The 23,280-nt window shown below is 49.0% G+C and overlaps 1 protein-coding gene across 1 annotated transcript in view; it reads left to right on the plus strand.

The window, feature by feature from the left end:
* Positions 1-23,280, plus strand: part of fastk (Fas-activated serine/threonine kinase) — a 77,126-nt gene that overhangs the window by 38,238 nt on the left and 15,608 nt on the right. The window contains exons 5-7 of the mRNA XM_038808505.1: positions 3,102-3,318; positions 9,262-9,421; positions 14,396-14,487. Of these exons, the coding sequence (XP_038664433.1) occupies positions 3,102-3,318; positions 9,262-9,421; positions 14,396-14,487 (469 nt within the window). The remainder of the gene's footprint in view (positions 1-3,101; positions 3,319-9,261; positions 9,422-14,395; positions 14,488-23,280) is intronic.

The raw sequence follows: 23,280 nt of genomic DNA on the forward strand, positions 1-23,280 counted from the left end.
AGGTTCATTGCAATACAAATCCCAAACTCCTCCACTCCCCCAAGTGTCTCCCTCCTCAAACTGCCCCAAGCCGGGGATTTTATACAAGCTGGGGCTCTCCTTGTTAAGGGGAAGCCCTGCCCCTCAAAGGGGAAGTTCATATTCCGGGTAGGTTATCGGAAACTGATGATCCTGATCCTGGGTCATCCACTAGGGTTATAACAAGTAGATAGGTGCTTGATGGCCGGCGTGGGCACAAAGCGCCTCTTTCTCAAATGAAATGAAATGAAAATCGCTTATTGTCACGAGTAGGCTTCAAATGAAGTTACTGTGAAAAGCCCCTAGTCGCCACATTCCGGCGCCTGTTTGGGGAGGCTGGTACGGGAATTGAACCGTTCTGCTGGCCTGCCTTAGTCTGCTTTCAAAGCCAGCGATTTAGCCCTGTGCTAAACCAGTCCCATAACTCTTATGAGAGGGTTGTGGTGGTGAGGAGGGTGAACACGTGGAAAGTTAGACGCTTGTGAATATTTACAGGGGTTTCCTGGAGTGTGTACATGGGAGTACATAAAGAAAGTCCCCATGAAGGTTAATATTTACAGACGTCTCTGGATGTGTGCTATAATTTACAGAGGGTCCTGGGAGAATGTGGATATTTAGAGGGTGTCCCTGGGAGTGGGAATGTTTACAGCGGGACCCTGGGAGTGGGAATGTTTACAGCAGGTCCCTGGGAGTGGGAATGTTTACAGCGGGTCCCTGGGAGTGGGAATGTTTACAGCGGGTCCCTGGGAGTGTGAATGTTTACAGCGGGTCCCTGGGAGTGGGAAGGTTTACAGCGGGTCCCTGGGAGTGGGAATGTTTACAGCGGGTCCCTGGGAGTGGGAATGTTTACAGCGGGTCCCTGGGAGTGGGAATGTTTACAGCGGGTCCCTGGGAGTGGGAATGTTTACAGCGGGTCCCTGGGAGTGGGAATGTTTACAGCGGGTCCCTGGGAGTGGGAATGTTTACAGCGGGTCCCTGGGAGTGGGAAGGTTTACAGCGGGTCCCTGGGAGTGGGAATGTTTACAGCGGATCCCTGGGAGTGGGATTGTTTACAGCGGGTCCCTGGGAGTGGGAATGTTTACAGCGGGTCCCTGGGAGTGGGAATGTTTACAGCGGGTCCCTGGGAGTGGGAATGTTTACAGCGGGTCCCTGGGAGTGGGAATGTTTACAGCGGGTCCCTGGGAGTGGGAATGTTTACAGGGGGTCCCTGGGAGTGGGAATGTTTACAGCGGATCCCTGGGAGTGTGTGAATGTTTACAGCGGGTCCCTGGGAGTGGGAATGTTTACAGCGGGTCCCTGGGAGTGGGAATGTTTACAGGGGGTCCCTGGGAGTGGGAATGTTTACAGCGGATCCCTGGGAGTGTGTGAATGTTTACAGCGGGTCCCTGGGAGTGGGAAGGTTTACAGCGGATCCCTGGGAGTGTGTGAATGTTTACAGCGGGTCCCTGGGAGTGGGAATGTTTACAGGGGGTCCCTGGGAGTGTGTGAATGTTTACAGCGGGTCCCTGGGAGTGGGAATGTTTACAGGGGGTCCCTGGGAGTGGGAAGGTTTACAGCGGGTCCCTGGGAGTGGGAATGTTTACAGGGGGTCCCTGGGAGTGGGAATGTTTACAGGGGGTCCCTGGGAGTGTGTGAATGTTTACAGCGGGTCCCTGGGAGTGTGTGAATGTTTACAGCGGGTCCCTGGGAGTGGGAATGTTTACAGCGGGTCCCTGGGAGTGGGAAGGTTTACAGCGGGTCCCTGGGAGTGGGAATGTTTACAGCGGATCCCTGGGAGTGGGAATGTTTACAGGGGGTCCCTGGGAGTGTGTGAATGTTTACAGCGGGTCCCTGGGAGTGGGAATGTTTACAGCGGGTCCCTGGGAGTGGGAATGTTTACAGGGGGTCCCTGGGAGTGGGAATGTTTACAGCGGATCCCTGGGAGTGTGTGAATGTTTACAGCGGGTCCCTGGGAGTGGGAATGTTTACAGCGGGTCCCTGGGAGTGTGAATGTTTACAGCGGGTCCCTGGGAGTGGGAATGTTTACAGCGGGTCCCTGGGAGTGGGAATGTTTACAGGGGGTCCCTGGGAGTGGGAATGTTTACAGCGGATCCCTGGGAGTGGGAATGTTTACAGCGGGTCCCTGGGAGTGTGAATGTTTACAGCGGGTCCCTGGGAGTGGGAATGTTTACAGCGGATCCCTGGGAGTGTGTGAATGTTTACAGCGGGTCCCTGGGAGTGGGAATGTTTACAGCGGGTCCCTGGGAGTGGGAATGTTTACAGGGGGTCCCTGGGAGTGGGAATGTTTACAGCGGATCCCTGGGAGTGTGTGAATGTTTACAGCGGGTCCCTGGGAGTGGGAATGTTTACAGCGGGTCCCTGGGAGTGGGAATGTTTACAGGGGGTCCCTGGGAGTGGGAATGTTTACAGCGGGTCCCTGGGAGTGGGAATGTTTACAGCGGATCCCTGGGAGTGTGTGAATGTTTACAGCGGGTCCCTGGGAGTGGGAATGTTTACAGCGGGTCCCTGGGAGTGGGAATGTTTACAGGGGGTCCCTGGGAGTGGGAATGTTTACAGGGGGTCCCTGGGAGTGGGAATTTTTACAGCAGGTCCCTGGGAGTGGGAATGTTTACAGCGGGTCCCTGGGAGTGGGAATGTTTACAGGGGGTCCCTGGGAGTGGGAATGTTTACAGGGGGTCCCTGGGAGTGGGAATCTTTACAGCGGGTCCCTGGGAGAGGGAATGTTTACAGCGGGTCCCTGGGAGTGGGAATGTTTACAGCGGGTCCCTGGGAGTGGGAATGTTTACAGGGGGTCCCTGGGAGTGGGAATTTTTACAGCGGGTCCCTGGGAGTGGGAATGTTTACAGCGGGTCCCTGGGAGTGTGTGAATGTTTACAGCGAGTCCCTGGGGGTGTGAATGTCTTCAGTGACTGACTCTGCTCTTCTCATTTAAGAGCCTGACATGGGCAGTCAACTGGGACCCCGGGTCTGTACGGTGTAATAACATACAGCTCCCGGCTGTGGGGTGCTGACACCGATGGCATTGATCGTAGTTGCGGCAGGTTTGGAACCATGTTTGACTTTGGGCTTTTCTCGTTTTGCAGGTAATTCAGAAGCTGGTCTTCCCGTTCAGCCGCATGAACTACAAACCTGCCAATGAAACCAAATTCTTTGAAAAGCTGGAATCGGTGCTCGAGATCAAAGCCATGAACTCGCCCCTGGCCACAGTCAATATCTTCATGTCCATGTTCCAACTGGGACACTTCCCAGGGGCTATACTCGACCGAGTCTTCTCCACTGCTTTCATCAACAATGTGATGAGTATGAGACCGCTTTATAACTCCTGTAGGATCAAGGGATGAAACTCGGGGTGGGAGTGGGATGGGGGAAGTGAACAAACTATAGGCTGATAATGGCAGATGGCATATTCTCACAGAGCTGGGGTGTGGTTAGTTCACACCATGTAAAAAGCCAAAAAACCAGTTGATCTCTCGAATTACTGATCACAAACTCTCAGGGGAATTTCAGGGGAAATAAATACTGCCAAGCCAGCGATGCCTACATCTGTGAAAGAGTAAAAGAAGCCCCTCTCCACCCAGCATTAAGTCGGCTCCCCTGGAGTCCCAGCATCACCATTCTGCTGTGAGCTTCACTTCATTGCTTCACAATCCTCATTTTGAGGAACTCTGAATTGCTTCCGCGGTCACCTCTGGAGCTCTGTGTAAATCTATCACCCTAGGGTCCTGACAACTCTGTAAATCCCTCACTCTGGAACCCTGACAGTAACTGTGTAAATCTCTCACTCTGGAACCCTGACAGTAACTGTGTAAATCTCTCACTCTGGAACCCTGACAGTAACTGTGTAAATCTCTCACTCTGGAATCTGGACAGTAACTGTGTAAATCCCTCACTCTGGAATCTGGGCAGTAACTGTGTAAATCTCTCACTCTGGAATCCTGACAGTAACTGTGTAAATCCCTCACTCTGGAATCTGGACAGTAACTGTGTAAATCCCTCACTCTGGAATCTGGGCAGTAACTGTGTAAATCCCTCACTCTGGAACCCTGACAGTAACTGTGTAAAACTCTCACTCTGGAATCTGGACAGTAACTGTGTAAATCCCTCACTCTGGAATCTGGGCAGTAACTGTGTAAATCTCTCACTCTGGAATCCTGACAGTAACTGTGTAAATCTCTCACTCTGGAATCTGGACAGTAACTGTGTAAATCTCACACTCTGGAACCCGGACAGTAACTGTGTAAATCCCTCACTCTGGAATCTGGACAGTAACTGTGTAAATCTCTCACTCAGGAATCTGGACAGCAACTGTGTAAATCTCTCGCTCTGAAATCTGGACAGTAACTGTGTAAATCTCTCACTCTGGAACCTGGACAGTAACTGTGTAAATCTCTCACTCTGGAATCTGGACAGTAACTGTGTAAATACCTCACTCTGGACCCCTGGCAGTAACTGTGTAAATCCCTCACTCTGGAATCTGGACAGTAACTGTGTAAATCTCTCACTCTGCAATCTGGACAGTAACTGTGTAAATCCCACACTCTGGAATCTGGACAGTAACTGTAAATCTCTCACTCTGGAATCTGGACAGTTACTGTGTAAATCTCTCACTCTGGAACCCTGACAGTAACTGTGTAAATCTCTCACTCTGGAATCTGGGCAGTAACTGTGTAAATCCCTCACTCTGGAACCCTGACAGTAACTGTGTAAATCTCTCACTCTGGAATCTGGACAGTAACTGTGTAAATCCCTCACTCTTAAATCTGGGCAGTAACTGTGTAAATCCCTCACTCTGGAATCCTGACATTAACTGTGTAAATCCCTCACTCTGGAATCTGGGCAGTAACTGTGTAAATCTCTCACTCTGGAATCTGGACAGTAACTGTGTAAATATCTCACTCTGGAATCTGGACAGTAACTGTGTAAATCTCTCACTCTGGAATCTGGGCAGTAACTGTGTAAATCTCTCACTCTGGAATCTGGACTGTAACTGTGTAAATCCCTCACTCTGGAATCTGGACAGTAACTGTGTAAATCCCTCACTCTGGAATCTGGACAGTAACTGTGTAAATCCCTCACTCTGGAACCCTGACAGTAACTGTGTAAATCTGTCACTCTGGAATCTGGGCAGTAACTGTGTAAATCCCACACTCTGGAACCCTGACAGTAACTGTGTAAATCTCTCACTCTGGAATCTGGACAGTAACTGTGTAAATCCCTCACTCTGGAATCTGGGCAGTAACTGTGTAAATCTCTCACTCTGGAATCTGGACAGTAACTGTGTAAATCCCTCACTCTGGAATCTGGGCAGTAACTGTGTAAATCCCTCACTCTGGAATCTGGGCAGTAACTGTGTAAATCCCTCACTCTGGAATCTGGGCAGTAACTGTAAATCTCTCACTCTGGAATCTGGACTGTAACTGTGTAAATCCCTCACTCTGGAATCTGGACAGTAACTGTGTAAATCTGTCACTCTGGAATCTGGGCAGTAACTGTGTAAATCCCTCATTCTGGAATCTGGACAGTAACTGTGTTAATCCCTCACTCTGGAGTCTGGACAGTAACTGTGTAAATCTGTCACTCTGGAATCTGGGCAGTAACTCTGGAATCTGGGCAGTAACTGTGTAAATCTCTCACTCTGGAATCTGGGCAGTAACTGTGTAAATCCCTCACTCTGGAATCTGGACAGTAACTGTGTAAATCCGTCACTCTGGAATCTGGGCAGTAACTGTGTAAATCCCTCACTCTGGAATCTGGACAGTAACTGTGTAAATCCCTCACTCTGGAATCTGGGCAGTAACTGTAAATCTCTCACTCTGGAATCTGGACTGTAACTGTGTAAATCCCTCACTCTGGAATCTGGACAGTAACTGTGTAAATCTCTCACTCTGGAATCTGGGCAGTAACTGTGTAAATCTCTCACTCTGGAATCTGGGCAGTAACTGTAAATCTCTCACTCTGGAATCTGGACTGTAACTGTGTAAATCCCTCACTCTGGAATCTGGACAGTAACTGTGTAAATCCCTCACTCTTGAATCTGGGCAGTAACTGTGTAAATCCCTCACTCTGGAATCCTGACATTAACTGTGTAAATCCCTCACTCTGGAATCTGGGCAGTAACTGTGTAAATCTCTCACTCTGGAATCTGGACAGTAACTGTGTAAATATCTCACTCTGGAATCTGGACAGTAACTGTGTAAATCTCTCACTCTGGAATCTGGGCAGTAACTGTGTAAATCTCTCACTCTGGAATCTGGACTGTAACTGTGTAAATCCCTCACTCTGGAATCTGGACAGTAACTGTGTAAATCCCTCACTCTGGAATCTGGACAGTAACTGTGTAAATCCCTCACTCTGGAACCCTGACAGTAACTGTGTAAATCTGTCACTCTGGAATCTGGGCAGTAACTGTGTAAATCCCACACTCTGGAACCCTGACAGTAACTGTGTAAATCTCTCACTCTGGAATCTGGACAGTAACTGTGTAAATCCCTCACTCTGGAATCTGGGCAGTAACTGTGTAAATCTCTCACTCTGGAATCTGGACAGTAACTGTGTAAATCCCTCACTCTGGAATCTGGGCAGTAACTGTGTAAATCCCTCACTCTGGAATCTGGGCAGTAACTGTGTAAATCCCTCACTCTGGAATCTGGGCAGTAACTGTAAATCTCTCACTCTGGAATCTGGACTGTAACTGTGTAAATCCCTCACTCTGGAATCTGGACAGTAACTGTGTAAATCTGTCACTCTGGAATCTGGGCAGTAACTGTGTAAATCCCTCATTCTGGAATCTGGACAGTAACTGTGTTAATCCCTCACTCTGGAGTCTGGACAGTAACTGTGTAAATCTGTCACTCTGGAATCTGGGCAGTAACTCTGGAATCTGGGCAGTAACTGTGTAAATCTCTCACTCTGGAATCTGGGCAGTAACTGTGTAAATCCCTCACTCTGGAATCTGGACAGTAACTGTGTAAATCCGTCACTCTGGAATCTGGGCAGTAACTGTGTAAATCCCTCACTCTGGAATCTGGACAGTAACTGTGTAAATCCCTCACTCTGGAATCTGGGCAGTAACTGTAAATCTCTCACTCTGGAATCTGGACTGTAACTGTGTAAATCCCTCACTCTGGAATCTGGACAGTAACTGTGTAAATCTCTCACTCTGGAATCTGGGCAGTAACTGTGTAAATCTCTCACTCTGGAATCTGGGCAGTAACTGTAAATCTCTCACTCTGGAATCTGGACTGTAACTGTGTAAATCCCTCACTCTGGAATCTGGACAGTAACTGTGTAAATCTGTCACTGGAATCTGGGCAGTAATTGTGTAATCTGGGCAGTAACTGTGTAAATCCCTGACTCTGGAATCTGGACAGTAACTGTGTAAATCTGTCACTCTGGAATCTGGGCAGTAACTGTGTAATCTGGGCAGTAACTGTGTAAATCCCTGACTCTGGAATCTGGACAGTAACTGTGTAAATCCGTCACTCTGGAATCTGGGCAGTAACTGTGTAAATCCCTCACTCTGGAATCTGGACAGTAACTGTGTAAATCCCTCACTCTGGAATCTGGGCAGTAACTGTAAATCTCTCACTCTGGAATCTGGACTGTAACTGTGTAAATCCCTCACTCTGGAATCTGGACAGTAACTGTGTAAATCTCTCACTCTGGAATCTGGGCAGTAACTGTGTAAATCTCTCACTCTGGAATCTGGGCAGTAACTGTAAATCTCTCACTCTGGAATCTGGACTGTAACTGTGTAAATCCCTCACTCTGGAATCTGGACAGTAACTGTGTAAATCCCTCACTCTTGAATCTGGGCAGTAACTGTGTAAATCCCTCACTCTGGAATCCTGACATTAACTGTGTAAATCCCTCACTCTGGAATCTGGGCAGTAACTGTGTAAATCTCTCACTCTGGAATCTGGACAGTAACTGTGTAAATATCTCACTCTGGAATCTGGACAGTAACTGTGTAAATCTCTCACTCTGGAATCTGGGCAGTAACTGTGTAAATCTCTCACTCTGGAATCTGGACTGTAACTGTGTAAATCCCTCACTCTGGAATCTGGACAGTAACTGTGTAAATCCCTCACTCTGGAATCTGGACAGTAACTGTGTAAATCCCTCACTCTGGAACCCTGACAGTAACTGTGTAAATCTGTCACTCTGGAATCTGGGCAGTAACTGTGTAAATCCCACACTCTGGAACCCTGACAGTAACTGTGTAAATCTCTCACTCTGGAATCTGGACAGTAACTGTGTAAATCCCTCACTCTGGAATCTGGGCAGTAACTGTGTAAATCTCTCACTCTGGAATCTGGACAGTAACTGTGTAAATCCCTCACTCTGGAATCTGGGCAGTAACTGTGTAAATCCCTCACTCTGGAATCTGGGCAGTAACTGTGTAAATCCCTCACTCTGGAATCTGGGCAGTAACTGTAAATCTCTCACTCTGGAATCTGGACTGTAACTGTGTAAATCCCTCACTCTGGAATCTGGACAGTAACTGTGTAAATCTGTCACTCTGGAATCTGGGCAGTAACTGTGTAAATCCCTCATTCTGGAATCTGGACAGTAACTGTGTTAATCCCTCACTCTGGAGTCTGGACAGTAACTGTGTAAATCTGTCACTCTGGAATCTGGGCAGTAACTCTGGAATCTGGGCAGTAACTGTGTAAATCTCTCACTCTGGAATCTGGGCAGTAACTGTGTAAATCCCTCACTCTGGAATCTGGACAGTAACTGTGTAAATCCGTCACTCTGGAATCTGGGCAGTAACTGTGTAAATCCCTCACTCTGGAATCTGGACAGTAACTGTGTAAATCCCTCACTCTGGAATCTGGACAGTAACTGTGTAAATCTCTCACTCTGGAATCTGGGCAGTAACTGTGTAAATCTCTCACTCTGGAATCTGGGCAGTAACTGTAAATCTCTCACTCTGGAATCTGGACTGTAACTGTGTAAATCCCTCACTCTGGAATCTGGACAGTAACTGTGTAAATCTGTCACTGGAATCTGGGCAGTAATTGTGTAATCTGGGCAGTAACTGTGTAAATCCCTGACTCTGGAATCTGGACAGTAACTGTGTAAATCTGTCACTCTGGAATCTGGGCAGTAACTGTGTAATCTGGGCAGTAACTGTGTAAATCCCTGACTCTGGAATCTGGACAGTAACTGTGTAAATCCCTCACTCTCGGGTCCTTCGCTGGCATACCAGTTTTTGTACCATTCCCTTTGTTTTTACAGACAGCCCCTATGGCTTGATAGTTCGCCGATACTTGTCGTTGCTCGATGCTGCAGTGGAGCTGGAACATCTTGACTACAAGGGTCCTCGCCTGGAGGACAGGTACAAAGTGATGATGTTTGACCGCGTGCTGACTGCAGATGAGGTCAACAGGAAGTACAGGTCAGTCTCAGTGAGCTTCGTGAGGAAATCGAGCCTTTCCAGGACTTATTAATGAATCATTAAACTTTCATATTTTCTGCACGCTCTCTGTGAGAAAACCAACTTGAGGAAAGCAACCTCCCTGTTGGATCATGGGTGGAAATTTCCCAAAACATGCTAAGATGGCAGGTTCTGACTGAAAACCAGAACGTTTCTCCCCAGAGAAACTGTCAGGTTTTCTCTCCAGATCTTCTTTGTCAAAATCGCAGGGGGCGGTTTTCTGTGATCCTTTTATCTCGTGCCCTAAACAGTGTTGTGCAATCTCTGCGAGCTCCCATTTATCACAGACCTCGTATTCTGCTCCACCTGCTCTCCCTCTTTTCTAACAATATAACATTTATCACGTTCCTCCCTCTCTTTCACTCTAAAAATGTCATGCGGACTAGAAATGTTAACTCTGTTTCTCTCTGCATAGATGCTGCCAGACCTGCATCTTCTGTTTCCATTTCAGATTTCCAGCCTCTGCAGTATTTTCCTTTTATTTGTTTACCAATCAGGAAATCACATCTAATGTTAAACTTTGTCTTCAGTTTTGCAAGCACGGGCTGGTTGAATTTGGTCAGTATTTAGCTGCAGGATTGTGCTGTGTTATATGTTCTACAGTTGTTGGAATGTACGGCCTACATTCCTGGCCTCACACTGACATTAAATTAACACTCCTCACTTGTACTTACTTGTGTGGTAGGCTGAATGTCATCTCGACTTGATGGCAGTATCCTGGTTTGTGGAGAATACCGCTCGTGTTGCTACTGCATGGTAACAGTGTGAAATGGCTGTTGCCCTCCTTCCAGGCTGACCGGGCACTTTTCAGGATTGAAAGTGGCGGCCTTGAGTTTGTGCAATATGTAGGGAGCAATGAGCCGGTCAGGATAGCCATTATCTCACAGGGTGGCTGTGATGTCCTATTGCAGCATCAAGCTAGCACAATGAGCCAATGGCTCGAGCACTATTTACAAGGTTGCCGATAAGGTAAATCTTACACTGCCTGGAACTGTAGGAATCCGAACAGGTAAATGGACCAGTTAAAGTTTCCAACAGACAGTAATAGATAATCCATTGGCAGATTTCTCAATGAGCGCATTGAGGAAAGGGAGCTCATTTGGCTGTTCCATTCCAAAGGTGAATTTGTGCGCAGGATGGAGCCCATTAAGGTCATTAGGGTGTGTAAGGAAATCCTTTCAGCATTGCTGAATCACTCCTGATGACTACAAGACGGAAGGTTTAGACAACAAGGGTTCAGTAATACTCTAGTTCTATACTATGAACATATATACGAACATTTGAGTTAGGAGCAAGAGTAGGCCACTTGGCCCTTCGAGCCATTCAAGAAAATTATGATTGATCTGACTGTAACCTCAAGTCCACATTCCTGCCAACCCCAATAACCTTTCACCCCCTTGTTTATCAAGAATCTATCTCGCTCTGCTCCTGCCGACCCCCAATAACCTTTCACCCCATTGTTTATCAAGAATCTATCTCGCTCTGCTCCTGCCTACCCCCAATAACCTTTCACCCCCTTGTTTATCAAGAATCTATCTCGCTCTGCCTTGAAAATATTCAAAGATTCTGCTTCCACTGGCTTTTGAGGAAGAGAGCACCAAGAAGCATAGGATTAGGGAACATCTGTAATTTTGAGTGAATTTATTCTACATATAGATTCGAGAACTTAAATTGGTAACAGTGTCGTATAGGGGTAATTATTGCAGTGTGTACACAATGGTTTTCTGGAATACATTGAGGAACCAACCAGAGAATAGGCTAGACTGGGTATTGTGTAATGAGAAAGGACTCATTGACAACCTCGTTGTATGAGGTCCCCTGGGGATGAGCGACCATAACATGATAGAATTGTTCATTACGTTAGAGAGTGACATTATTGATTCTGAGACTAGGGTCCTGAATCTTAATAAAGGAAACTAGAATGGTATGAGGCACAAGTTGGCTATGATGGATTGGGGAACGTTACTTAAAAGGGATGATGGTGGATAGGCAATGGCAAACATTCTGCTAAGATCCCCGATCAGACCCCAACATTTGTTGGGATACCGGACAAGAACCCCAAACACTTTCTGTTTTATTTGCAAAAATATGAGGAATGGATATTTCGCTCCAGGAGTGATTCCACTGATGAATAAGTATGTGATATATTAAAACAAACTTTATTATTGACACAGGATTAAACTATATGAACATCATAGAAAATAGCTTACAATTAACAGTTAAATAATTCTTAACAATAAAAGGAAACACTTTACCTTCTAACTGATACTTTCTCTATCTCCAGTTAATAAAAGCCCATCAGAGGTCAAAAGCCACTTACAAATATAGTTTGCAAAAACTTTCTATCCTCTGGATAGAGATTTATTGGAAATACAGCTTGAAAAGAGAGAGAAGCCCTTTGAGATGCCAGCTGCAGGTGTTGCTGTCTGTGTCAGACAACTGCTTAACCTGACAGCCTTTGGCAAAAGCTCCTGCTCAGCTTCAAGCTCCAAGCAAAACTGAAAGCTAACCTTTTTACTGCAGACCTGGCTCCTCACATTAATTACATCATTGTACCCCACTCATCCCCTGACCTGATTACATAGAATCCCTACAGTGCAGAAGGAGGTGATTCGGCCCATCGAGTCTGCACCAACTCTTGGAAAGAGCACTCGACTTAAGCCCATGCCTCTATCTCCGTAATCCCACCTAACCTTTTGGACACTCGGGCAATTTTGCATGGCGAATCCACCTAACCACATCGTTTATCTAAGCCTAAACACAATGTCTCAAATTCTCTACTCCCCAGGGAATCTCGAGCAATCCTAACAAACACACGTGGTTGGAATGAATCACAGAATGATTTGTAGAAATTGATGTGATTGAAGGCTGATATATCCCCAGGGCCTGATCATCTCCACTCCTTAATTACTTAAGGAAGTGGCCCTAGAAATAGTGGATGTATTGGTGGTCATCTTCCCAAGATTCTATAGAACCTAGAATTATTCCTACAGATTGGAGGGTAGTTAATGTAACTCCACTATTTAAAAAGGGGGGGTGGAGAGAAAACTGGGAATTATAGACCAGTCAGCCTGATGTCGGTAGTGGGGAAAATTCTAGAGACCGGGCAACACGGTAGCACAGTGGTTAGCACTATGGCGTAACAGCGCCAGGGTCCCAGGTTCGATTCCCCGCTGGGTCACTGTGCAGAGTCTGCACGTTCTCCCCGTGTCTGCGTGGGTTTCCTCCCACAGTCCAAAGACGTGCAGGTTAGGTGGATTGGCCATGATAAATTGCCCTTAGAGACCAAAACGGTTAGGAGGGGTTATTGGGTTACGGGGATAAGTGGGTCGGTGTAGACCCGATGGGCCAAATGGCCACCTCCTGCACTGTATGTTCTATGTTCATTATGAAAGACTTAGTAACAGAGCACTTGAGGGGAAAAAGTGACAGGATCGGACAGCATGGATTAAGGAAGGAGAAATCATGCTTGATAAATCTACTGGAATTCTTTGAGGATGTAATAATAGAGTTGATGAGGGGGAGCCAGTGGATGTGGTTTATTTGCACTTTTAGAAGACTTTTGACAAGGTCTGACATATGAGATTATCGTGTAAAATTAAAGTGCATGGGATTTTGGGGTAGTGTATTGAGATGGATAGAAAGCGGGATGACACAGGAAGCAAAGAGTAGGAATAAGTGGGTCTTTTCCCAAGTGGCAGCCAGTGATTAGTTGAGTACCATGGAGTTCAGTGCAGGGTGATCACAGATATTCACAACACAAAGCTGGGGGGGGGGGGCTGTGAGGAGGATGCATAGATGCTTCAATGTAATTTGGCAAGTTGACTGAGTGGGCAAATGATGGGCAGATGCAGTGTCATGTGAGGTTATCTGTTTTGGTAGGAAAAGCAGGAAGGCAGATTATTAACTGAATGGCTATAGGTTGAGAGAGGGGAATGTGCAATGAGACATGGGTGTCCTCGTGTACCAGTCGCAGACCGTAAGCATGCAGGTACAGCAGGGAGTAAACAAGGCCTTCATAGCGAGAGGATTTCAGTATAGGAGCAGGGATATGTTGCTGTAATTATACAGGGCATTGGTGAGGCCACACCTGGAGTATTGTGGGCAGTTTTGGTCTCCTTATCTGAGGAAGGATGTTCTTGTTCGAGAGGGAGTGCAGTGAAGGTTTATCAGACTGATTCCTGGGCTGGCAGGACTGATGAGGAGAGATTGAGTTGGTATGATGAGTATGGGAATTTCAGATGTATTGTCTGTGTTTGGTGCAGCCAGGGGTAAAACCTGGTGTAATGTTTGTGACTGCTGCAGTCATGTTTTTAAAACCCTACTTTGAAAGGGAGCTGGACTTTGTGGGGACCGAGGTGCAGTTAAAGCATCGACGCCGCACTCGCCTTCGTTTCCTGCTATTCTAACAGGATTAGTCAGGGTAGATTCAGAAAGAATGTTCCCGATGGTGGGGGAGTCCAGAACTAGGGGTCATAGTTTGAGGATAAGGGGTAAACCTTTTAGGACTGAGGTGAGGAGAAATTTCTTCACCCAGAGAGCGGTGAATCTGTGGAATTCACTCCCACAGAAAGTAGTTGAGGTCAAAATGTTGTGTAATTTCGAGAATGAATTAGATATCCTTCTTGGGGCTAAAGAGATCAAGGGATATGGGGGAAGACGGGAACAGGGTATTGAATTTGATGATCAACCATGATCATAATGAATGGTGGAGCAGGCTGGATGGGCTGAATGGCCTCCTCCTGCTTCTATTTACTATGTATGCTTCAGTATATGATTCCTGGTTACCAACTCACATTTTTACCAAACCTTGATATCTGTACTTATTTATTACATCTCTGAGAAGGGATTTGATCCGTTTTCCTGTGTGAAAGTTGCAATGTAAATGTTGTTGCTTTTCTGTTTGACTGAAATGTGTCTCACCGTGTTTTCCAGTTACAAAGGGCTGGTGGCTGAAGCTTTGAGACAACTAATTGGGGATCAATGTTACAAGCAGGATGAGGTCCTTCCACCAGGATATTATACAGGTAAAGGTCTCTTTGAAACACAATGAATGGCGCTTCTCTCACATTACGCTACAGATCGCAATAAACAAACTTTATATTCTGCTACTCAAGCCTAGTGTGCTCCTGAAGTTGATGCTGGAATTCATTGCAGTTACAGACACTCTGATATCAGCTTTGCAATGTTTCTGAGCCATGGTTGTAGTTGAAAATCCTCCTCCACAAACTGAAGTTCATCAGCCACACTTTTGGTACCGAGGGAGTGCCGCACTGTCAGAGGGTCAGTACTGAGGGAGTGCCGCACTGTCAGAGGGTCAGTACTGAGGGAGTGCTGCACTGTCAGAGGGTCAGTACTGAGGGAGTGCCGCACTGTCAGAGGGTCAGTACTGAGGGAGTGCCGCACTGTCAGAGGGTCAGTACTGAGGGAGTGCTGCACTGTCAGAGGGTCAGTACTGAGGGAGTGCCGCACTGTCAGAGGGTCAGTACTGAGGGAGTGCCGCACTGTCAGAGGGTCAGTACTGAGGGAGTGCTGCACTGTCACAGGGTCAGTACTGAGGGAGTGCCGCACTGTCAGAGCGTCAGTACTGAGGGAGTGCCGCACTGTCAGAGGGTCAGTACTGAGGGAGTGCTGCACTGTCAGAGGGTCAGTACGGAGGGAGTGCGGCACTGTCAGAGGGTCAGTACTGAGGGAGTGCCGCACTGTCAGAGGGTCAGTACTGAGGGAGTGCCGCACTGTCAGAGGGTCAGTACTGAGGGAGTGCCGCACTGTCAGAGGGTCAGTACTGAGGGAGTGCCGCACTGTCAGAGGGTCAGTACTGAAGGAGTGCGGCACTGTCAGAGGGTCAGTACTGAGGGAGTGCTGCACTGTCAGAGGGTCAGTACTGAGGGAGTGCTGCACTGTCAGAGGGTCAGTACTGAGGGAGTGCGGCACTGTCAGAGGGTCAGTACTGAGGGAGTGCTGCACTGTCAGAGGGTCAGTACTGAGGGAGTGCCGCACTGTCAGAGGGTCAGTACTGAGGGAGTGCTGCACTGTCAGAGAGTCAGTACTGAGGGAGTGCTGCACTGTCAGAGGGTCAGTACTGATGGAGTGCCGCACTGTCAGACGGTCAGTACTGAGTGGGTGCCGCACTGTCAGGGGGTCAGTACTGAGGGAGTGCTGCAATGTCAGAGGGTCAGTACTGAGGGAGTGCCGCACTGTCAGACGGTCAGTACTGAGTGGGTGCCGCACTGTCAGGGGGTCAGTACTGAGGGAGTGCTGCAATGTCAGAGGGTCAGTACTGAGGGAGTGCCGCACTGTCAGAGGGTCAGTACTGAGGGAGTGCTGCAATGTCAGAGGGTCAGTGCTGAGGGAGTGCCGCAATGTCAGAGGGTCAGTACTGAGGGAGTGCCGCAATGTCAGAGGGTCAGTACTGAGGGAGTGCCGCACTGTCAGTGGGTCAGTACTGAGGGAGTGCCGCACTGTCAGTGGGTCAGTACTGAGGGAGTGCCGCACTGTCAGAGGGTCAGTACTGAGGGAGCGCTGCCCTAGAGGGTCAGTACTGAGGGAGTGACGCACTGTCAGAGGGTCAGTACTGAGGGAGTGCTGCACTGTCAGAGAGTCAGTACTGAGGGAGTGCTGCACTGTCAGAGGGTCAGTACTGAGGGAGTGCCGCACTGTCAGAGGGTCAGTACTGAGGGAGTGCTGCACTGTCAGAGGGTCAGTACTGAGGGAGTGCTGCACTGTCAGAGGGTCAGTACTGAGGGAGTGCTGCACTGTCAGAGGGTCAGTACTGAGGGAGTGCTGCACTGTCAGAGGGTCAGTACTGAGGGAGTGCTGCACTGTCAGAGGGTCAGTACTGAAGGAATGCTGCACTGTCAGAGGGTCAGTACTGAGGGAGTGCTGCACTGTCAGAGGGTCAGTACTGAGGGAGTGCCGCACTGTCAGAGGGTCAGTACTGAGGGAGTGCCGCACTGTCAGAGGGTCAGTACTGAGGGAGTGCCGCACTGTCAGAGGGTCAGTACTGAGGGAGTGCTGCACTGTCAGAGGGTCAGTACTGAGGGAGTGCCGCACTGTCAGAGGGTCAGTACTGAGGGAGTGCTGCACTGTCAGAGGTGCCATCCTTCAGATATTAGCTGATGCTTTGTCTCCACTCAATGGTGGATATAAATGGCACTGTTTGAAGAACAGGAGAGTTGGCCTAACCATCATGCGTCTCTCAAACAGCATCATTCCTGTTAGTTGGAACTTGCTGTGCTCCCTCAGTACTGACCCTCTGACAGTATTGTCAATCAGAAATCTATCATAACCTGTCACGTTCCCTGCATCGTACCAGTGATCATACTTGAAAAACACTTAATCGGCTGTGAAACGCTTTGGGACGTTGTGAAAGGTGCTGGAGAAATGCAAGTTTTTCAACCCCGTGTCCTGGTTTAGCTGTCTATTATGAATAACTTTCTTACTCTTTGGAATGTTCTTTAAGGTGACATGGAAAAGGAATTCTGAAATGTAACTCACTATAAACACATTGGTTTCTGACCATACATTCACACTATCATCAAGGTTTCCCAATTCTCCCTCTAACATCGCTCAGCCTAGTTGTGGAGTCGGGAACCAGAGGGCACAATTCCCAAATAAGAGGGAAGTCACTTGGGACCGAGATGAGAATTTCTTTTCCACAGAGGGTTGTGAATCTTTGGAATTCTATATCGATCATTGAGCATGTTTAAAGCAGAGATTGATAGATTTCTGATTGACAATACTGGGAAGAGTTATGGTCGATTTCTTATTGACAATACTGGGAAGGGTTATGGTCGATTTCTTATTGACAATACTGGGAAGGGTTATGGTCGATTTCTTATTGACAATACTGGGAAGGGTTATGATAGATTTCTGATTGACAATACTGGGAAGGGTTATGATAGATTTCTGATTGACAATACTGGGAAGAGTTATGGTCGATTTCTTATTGACAATACTGGGAAGGGTTATGATAGATTTCTGATTGACAATACTGTGAAGGGTTATGATAGATTTCTGATTGACAATACTGGGAAGGGTTATGATAGATTTCTGATTGACAATACTGGGAAGGGTTATGATAGATTTCTGATTGACAATACTGGGAAGGGTTATGATAGATTTCTGATTGACAATACTGGGAAGGGTTATGATAGATTTCTGATTGACAATACTGGGAAAGGTTATGATAGATTTCTGATTGACAATACTGTGAAGGGATATAATAGATTTCTGATTGACAATACTGGGAAGGGTTATGATAGATTTCTGATTGACAATACTGGGAAGGGTTATGATAGATTTCTGATTGACAATACTGGGAAGGGTTATGATAGATTTCTGATTGACAATACTGGGAAGGGTTATGATAGATTTCTGATTGACAATACTGTGAAGGGATATGATAGATTTCTGATTGACAATACTGGGCAGGGTTATGATAGATTTCTGATTGACAATACTGGGAAGGGTTATGGGGTTAGTGGGTGTAAAAGGCATTGAAGTGTCTGATCAGCCATGATTGTGTTGAATGGTGAAACAGGTTCGATGGGTTAAATGACCCTCTGCTGTTCCTATTGCCGTGCTCTGCGTCTGCTCATCTGCCACTGAAATACTTATCCTCGCACTTATCATTGTCTGAACTTAACTAAGCCACCCAGACTTCTCCAACATTTTGTTGAAGGTAGTCCTTGATGTTGGACAAGGAATCTCAGAATTCAGTTAGATTCTGCTGCCTTTCCATTGTAGCATCTCGCCTGATGAGTGCAAGTCAAAAGGCTTCCACGGCATGTCTCTTTTTTTCAGCAAGACTCAACTTCTGTCCTGCCAAACAACTAGATCCAAACAACTCCAGGGTCCCAGGTTCGATTCCCGGCTGGGTCACTGTCTGTGCGGAGTCTGCACATCCTCCCCGTGTGTGCGTGGGTTTCCTCCGGGTGCTCCGGTTTCCTCCCACAGTCCAAAGATGTGCGGGTTAGGTGGATTGGCCATGCTAAATTGTCCGTAGTGTCCTAAAACGTAAGGCTGGGGGGGGGGGGGGGGGGGGTTGTTCGGCTAGGGTGGATACGTGGGTTTGAGTGAGGTGATCATTGCTCGGCACAACATCGAGGGCCGAAGGGCCTGTTCTGTGCTGTACTGTTCTATATATAGATTTACGGCAATTGGCATTTTAACACAGCGAGTGGTTAAGATGTGGAATGTGCTGCGTCGGAGTGTGGTGGATGGAGGCTTACACAAGAAGGAACAATGGACAGGATTCCACGGAAGGGGTGGGGGAAAGGCACCAAGTGAATTGCTCATCCGGCCAGTCTGCTGACACGATGTGCTGAATGGCCTCCTGTGCTGTAACAATTCTGTCACCCCCTCAGCCTTTCTTCCAGGAGAAAGGGGTTCCAGCCTGTTCATCCTTTCCAATTTGCGCATTTCTGCTGTCACATTTCGACCATTCCCGACTCCTGAGATACTGAAGCGTGTCATGTCCAAATGCAGCAAGACCTGGGCAATATGCAGACTTGGGGAAGTGACGAGTAACATTCGTGTCACACAAGTGCCAAGCAATGACCATCTCCTACAACAGAGGACCTAACCATCGCCTCTTGACATTCAGTGGCATTACCATCGCTGAATCCCCCACAATCAACATCCTGGGGGGTACCATTGATCAGAAACTGAACTGGACTAGCCACATTAATACTGTGGCTACCAGGGCAGGTCAGAGGCTAGGAATCCTATGACGAGTAACTCCCCTCCTGACCGTCCCTCAAAGCCTGTCCACCATCTACAAGGCACAAGTCAGGAGTGTAATGGAATACTCTCCACTTGCCTGGATGAGTGCAGCTCCCAACAACACTCAAGAAGCTCGACACCATCCAGGACAAAGCAGCCCTGTTTGAATGCTCCCCCTTCCACAAACATTCAAACCCTCCACCACCGACACACAGTGGCAGCCGTGTGTCCCATCTACAAGATGCACTGCAGTAACTCACCAAGGTTCCATGGGCAGCACCTTCCAAACCCACGATCACTACCATCTAGATTCTAGAAGGACACAAGCAGCAGATACCTGGGACCCCTATCACCTGGAGGTTCCCCTCCAAGTCACTCAATACCCTGACTGGGTAATATATAAATATAGCGGCATTCCTTCACTGTCACTGGGGCAACATCCTGGAACTCCCTCCCTATCAGCACAGTGGGTGTACCTGTACCTCGAGGACTGCAACGGTTCAAGGCAGCTCACCACCACGTTCCGAAGGGCAATTAGGGATGGGCAACGACACCCACATCTTTTTCAAAAGAGGGAAAAAATCATCTGCACCATCTCCAGTGCCTCCAAATGTTTTATATAATATAGAGACCAGAACTGCACGTAATAGGCTAAATGTGGCCTAATGAAGTTCAGGTATAACCTCTCTCGTGTTCAATTCTTCCCACCAAGAAATAAAATCTAGCGATTGGTTTGCTTTTTTATGCCAGCCAATTTATAAGTAACACTGGCCATGGGCAACCAATGACTTCTTTATGTTTTGATGATGCTGTTTGAGGATAAATATTGACCAGGACACTGGGAGGACTTTACTGTGCTTCTTCGAATAGTGCCATAAAATCTTATACATTCATCTGAACACCTTGGTTTAACCCCTCATCAGAAAGAGGGGGGTGGCACAGCGGCCTCACAGCGCCAGGGTGGCACAGCGATTAGCACTGCTGCCTCACAGCGCCAGGACGGCACGGTGGCACAGCGGCCTCACAGTGCCAGGGTGGCACAGCGGCCTCACAGCGCCAGGGTGGCACAGCGATTAGCACTGCTGCCTCACAGCGCCAGGGTGGCACAGCGGCCTCACAGTGCCAGGGTGGCACAGCGATTAGCACTGCTGTCTCACAGCGCCAGGACGGCACAGCGATTAGCACTGCTGCCTCACAGCGCCAGGACGGCACGGTGGCACAGCGGCCTCACAGTGCCAGGGTGGCACAGCGGCCTCACAGTGCCAGGGTGGCACAGCGGCCTCACAGCGCCAGGGTGGCACAGCGATTAGCACTGCTGCCTCACAGCGCCAGGGTGGCACAGCGGCCTCACAGTGCCAGGGTGGCACAGCGATTAGCACTGCTGCCTCACAGCGCCAGGACGGCACGGTGGCACAGCGGCCTCACAGTGCCAGGGTGGCACAGCGGCCTCACAGCGCCAGGGTGGCACAGCGATTAGCACTGCTGCCTCACAGCGCCAGGGTGGCACAGCGGCCTCACAGTGCCAGGGTGGCACAGCGATTAGCACTGCTGCCTCACAGCGCCAGGACGGCACGGTGGCACAGCGGCCTCACAGTGCCAGGGTGGCACAGCGGCCTCACAGCACCAGGGTGGCACAGCGATTAGCACTGCTGCCTCACAGCGCCAGGACGGCACAGCGATTAGCACTGCTGCCTCACAGCGCCAGGACGGCACGGTGGCACAGCGGCCTCACAGTGCCAGGGTGGCACAGCGGCCTCACAGTGCCAGGGTGGCACAGCGGCCTCACAGTGCCAGGGTGGCACAGCGGCCTCACAGCACCAGGACGGCACAGCGGCTAGCACTGCTGCCTTACAGCACCAGGACGGCACAGTGGCCTCACAGCGCCAGGACGGCACAGCGGCCTCACAGTGCCAGGACGGCACAGCGGCTAGCACTGCTGTCACACAGCGCCAGGACGGCACAGTGGCTAGCACTGCTGTCACACAGCGCCAGGACGGCACAGTGGCTAGCACTGCTGTCACACAGCGCCAGGACGGCACAGTGGCTAGCACTGCTGTCACACAGCGCCAGGACGGCACAGTGGCTAGCACTGCTGTCACACAGCGCCAGGACGGCACAGTGGCTAGCACTGCTGTCACACAGCGCCAGGACGGCACAGTGGCTAGCACTGCTGTCACACAGCGCCAGGACGGCACAGCGGCCTCACAGCGCCAGGGCGGCACAGTGGCTAGCACTGCTGTCACACAGCGCCAGGACGGCACAGCGGCTAGCACTGCTGTCACACAGCGCCAGGGTGGCACAGCGATTAGCACTGCTGCCTCACAGCGGCAGGACGGCACAGCGGCCTCACAGCGCCAGGGCGGCACAGTGGCTAGCACTGCTGCCTCACAGCGCCAGGATGGCACAGCGGCTAGCACTGCTGCCTTACAGCGGCAGGACGGCACAGTGGCTAGCACTGCTGTCACACAGCGCCAGGGTGGCACAGCGGCCTCACAGCGCCAGGACGGCACGGTGGCACAGTGGTTAGCACTGCTGCCTCACGGCACGGTGGCATAGCAGTTAGCCCTTCTGCCTCAGCGCCAGGGAGCCGGGTTCGATTCCCGGCTGGGTCACTGTCTGTGTGGAGTCTGCACGTTCTCCCCGTGTGTGCGTGGGTTTCCTCCGTGTGCTCCGGTTTCTTCCCACAGTCCAAAGATGTGCAGATTAGGCGGATTGACCATGATAAATTGTCCTTAGTGTCCAAAAGGTAAGGCCTAGGTAGGGTGCTCATTCAGAGGGTTGGTGCAGACTCGATGGGCCTTCCCCTATGATTCAGTGATAGATGGCACCTCCAGCAGTGCAGTAACTGTGTCAGCTTCTTTTCTAAGGACTTCATGGTGATTTATCCTTATGCAAAGCCACAGATCACCCAATTTATTCAATTTCACAACCTGTCACAGCATTTATGACACACAAAAAGGCCATTTGGCCCATTGGGTCCATTTTGGCTTTCCCTGGAGCAATCCGTCAATGGGAGCAGTTTTTCTTTGTCTACCTTATCTAAAGCCGGCATTATCTTGTGCACCTTCAGCAAATCTCCCCTCAAGTCTCCTTTGATCCCAGAGGATCACCTCCAGCTTTCCCGACTGAACCTTGCAGCTGGAAACCCTCATCTCTGGAACCATTTGAGTAAATGTGTTCTGCACCCTCTAAATCTGTCGCATCCTGGTGGGGTTTAATAAGGAGCAGAAGCAGACGACCTCTCCATCCAGCTGCCTCCACCGCTCAATGTCACAATGGCTGCTGCCAGGCATCAACTTCTTCCCATAGCCCATGATCCTGAGTGACCAAAACTCTGTCCATCAGAACCTTGAATAAACTCAATGATGGAGCATCCATAACCCTCGGGTAGAGAATTCCAAAGATTCACAATCCTTCCCGAAACTCCCCACCCCAGTGTTTTAGATTCCCCGATCAGAGGAAGCAATGAGCCGGATTTTATGGGGCATTTGCTGGCTCCCAACCCCTTCCCTCTGCGAAGCTAAAAAGTCGGCCGGGAGCCCTCCTTGCTACCATTTAACGGTCATTGTGGTGGTCAATAGGCTGGAGGTGGATCTTCTGCTCCTGAGTGACAGGAATTAGGTGGCTGCTAACTCTACAGTCTCAGCAGCAACAGGTGGAGGCAGTGGTCAGTCCTGGACTACAGGCAACCTCAACGGTGATCATCACTGATGCCGGTGAATGAGGGAGATGTCGCCAGTCTGTCTGTCATACCCTGGAGAGAGTGTCTGCTGCGTGGGTTTTCTCCGGGTGCTCCAGTTTCCTCCCACAGTTAAAGGTGTGCAGGTTCGGTGGCATTATGGGGATTGAGCGGGGAAGTGGACCTGGATAGGGTGTTCTTCAGAGGGTTGGTGCAGAATCGATGGGCCGAATACTCCTTCTGCATTGCAAGGATTCCATGGAACACTTACAAATTTTGCAAATTTGAAAAAATTAAAATTCTATTTTTTTAAAAACAAATTTAGAGTACCCAATTAATTTTTTCCAATTAAGGGGCAATTTAGCATGGCCAATACTCCTACCCTGCGCATCTTTGCGTTGTGGGGGCGAAACCC

Source organism: Scyliorhinus canicula, chromosome 10 (genome assembly GCF_902713615.1).
Source record: "Scyliorhinus canicula chromosome 10, sScyCan1.1, whole genome shotgun sequence".
Classification (NCBI taxonomy): domain Eukaryota; kingdom Metazoa; phylum Chordata; class Chondrichthyes; order Carcharhiniformes; family Scyliorhinidae; genus Scyliorhinus; species Scyliorhinus canicula.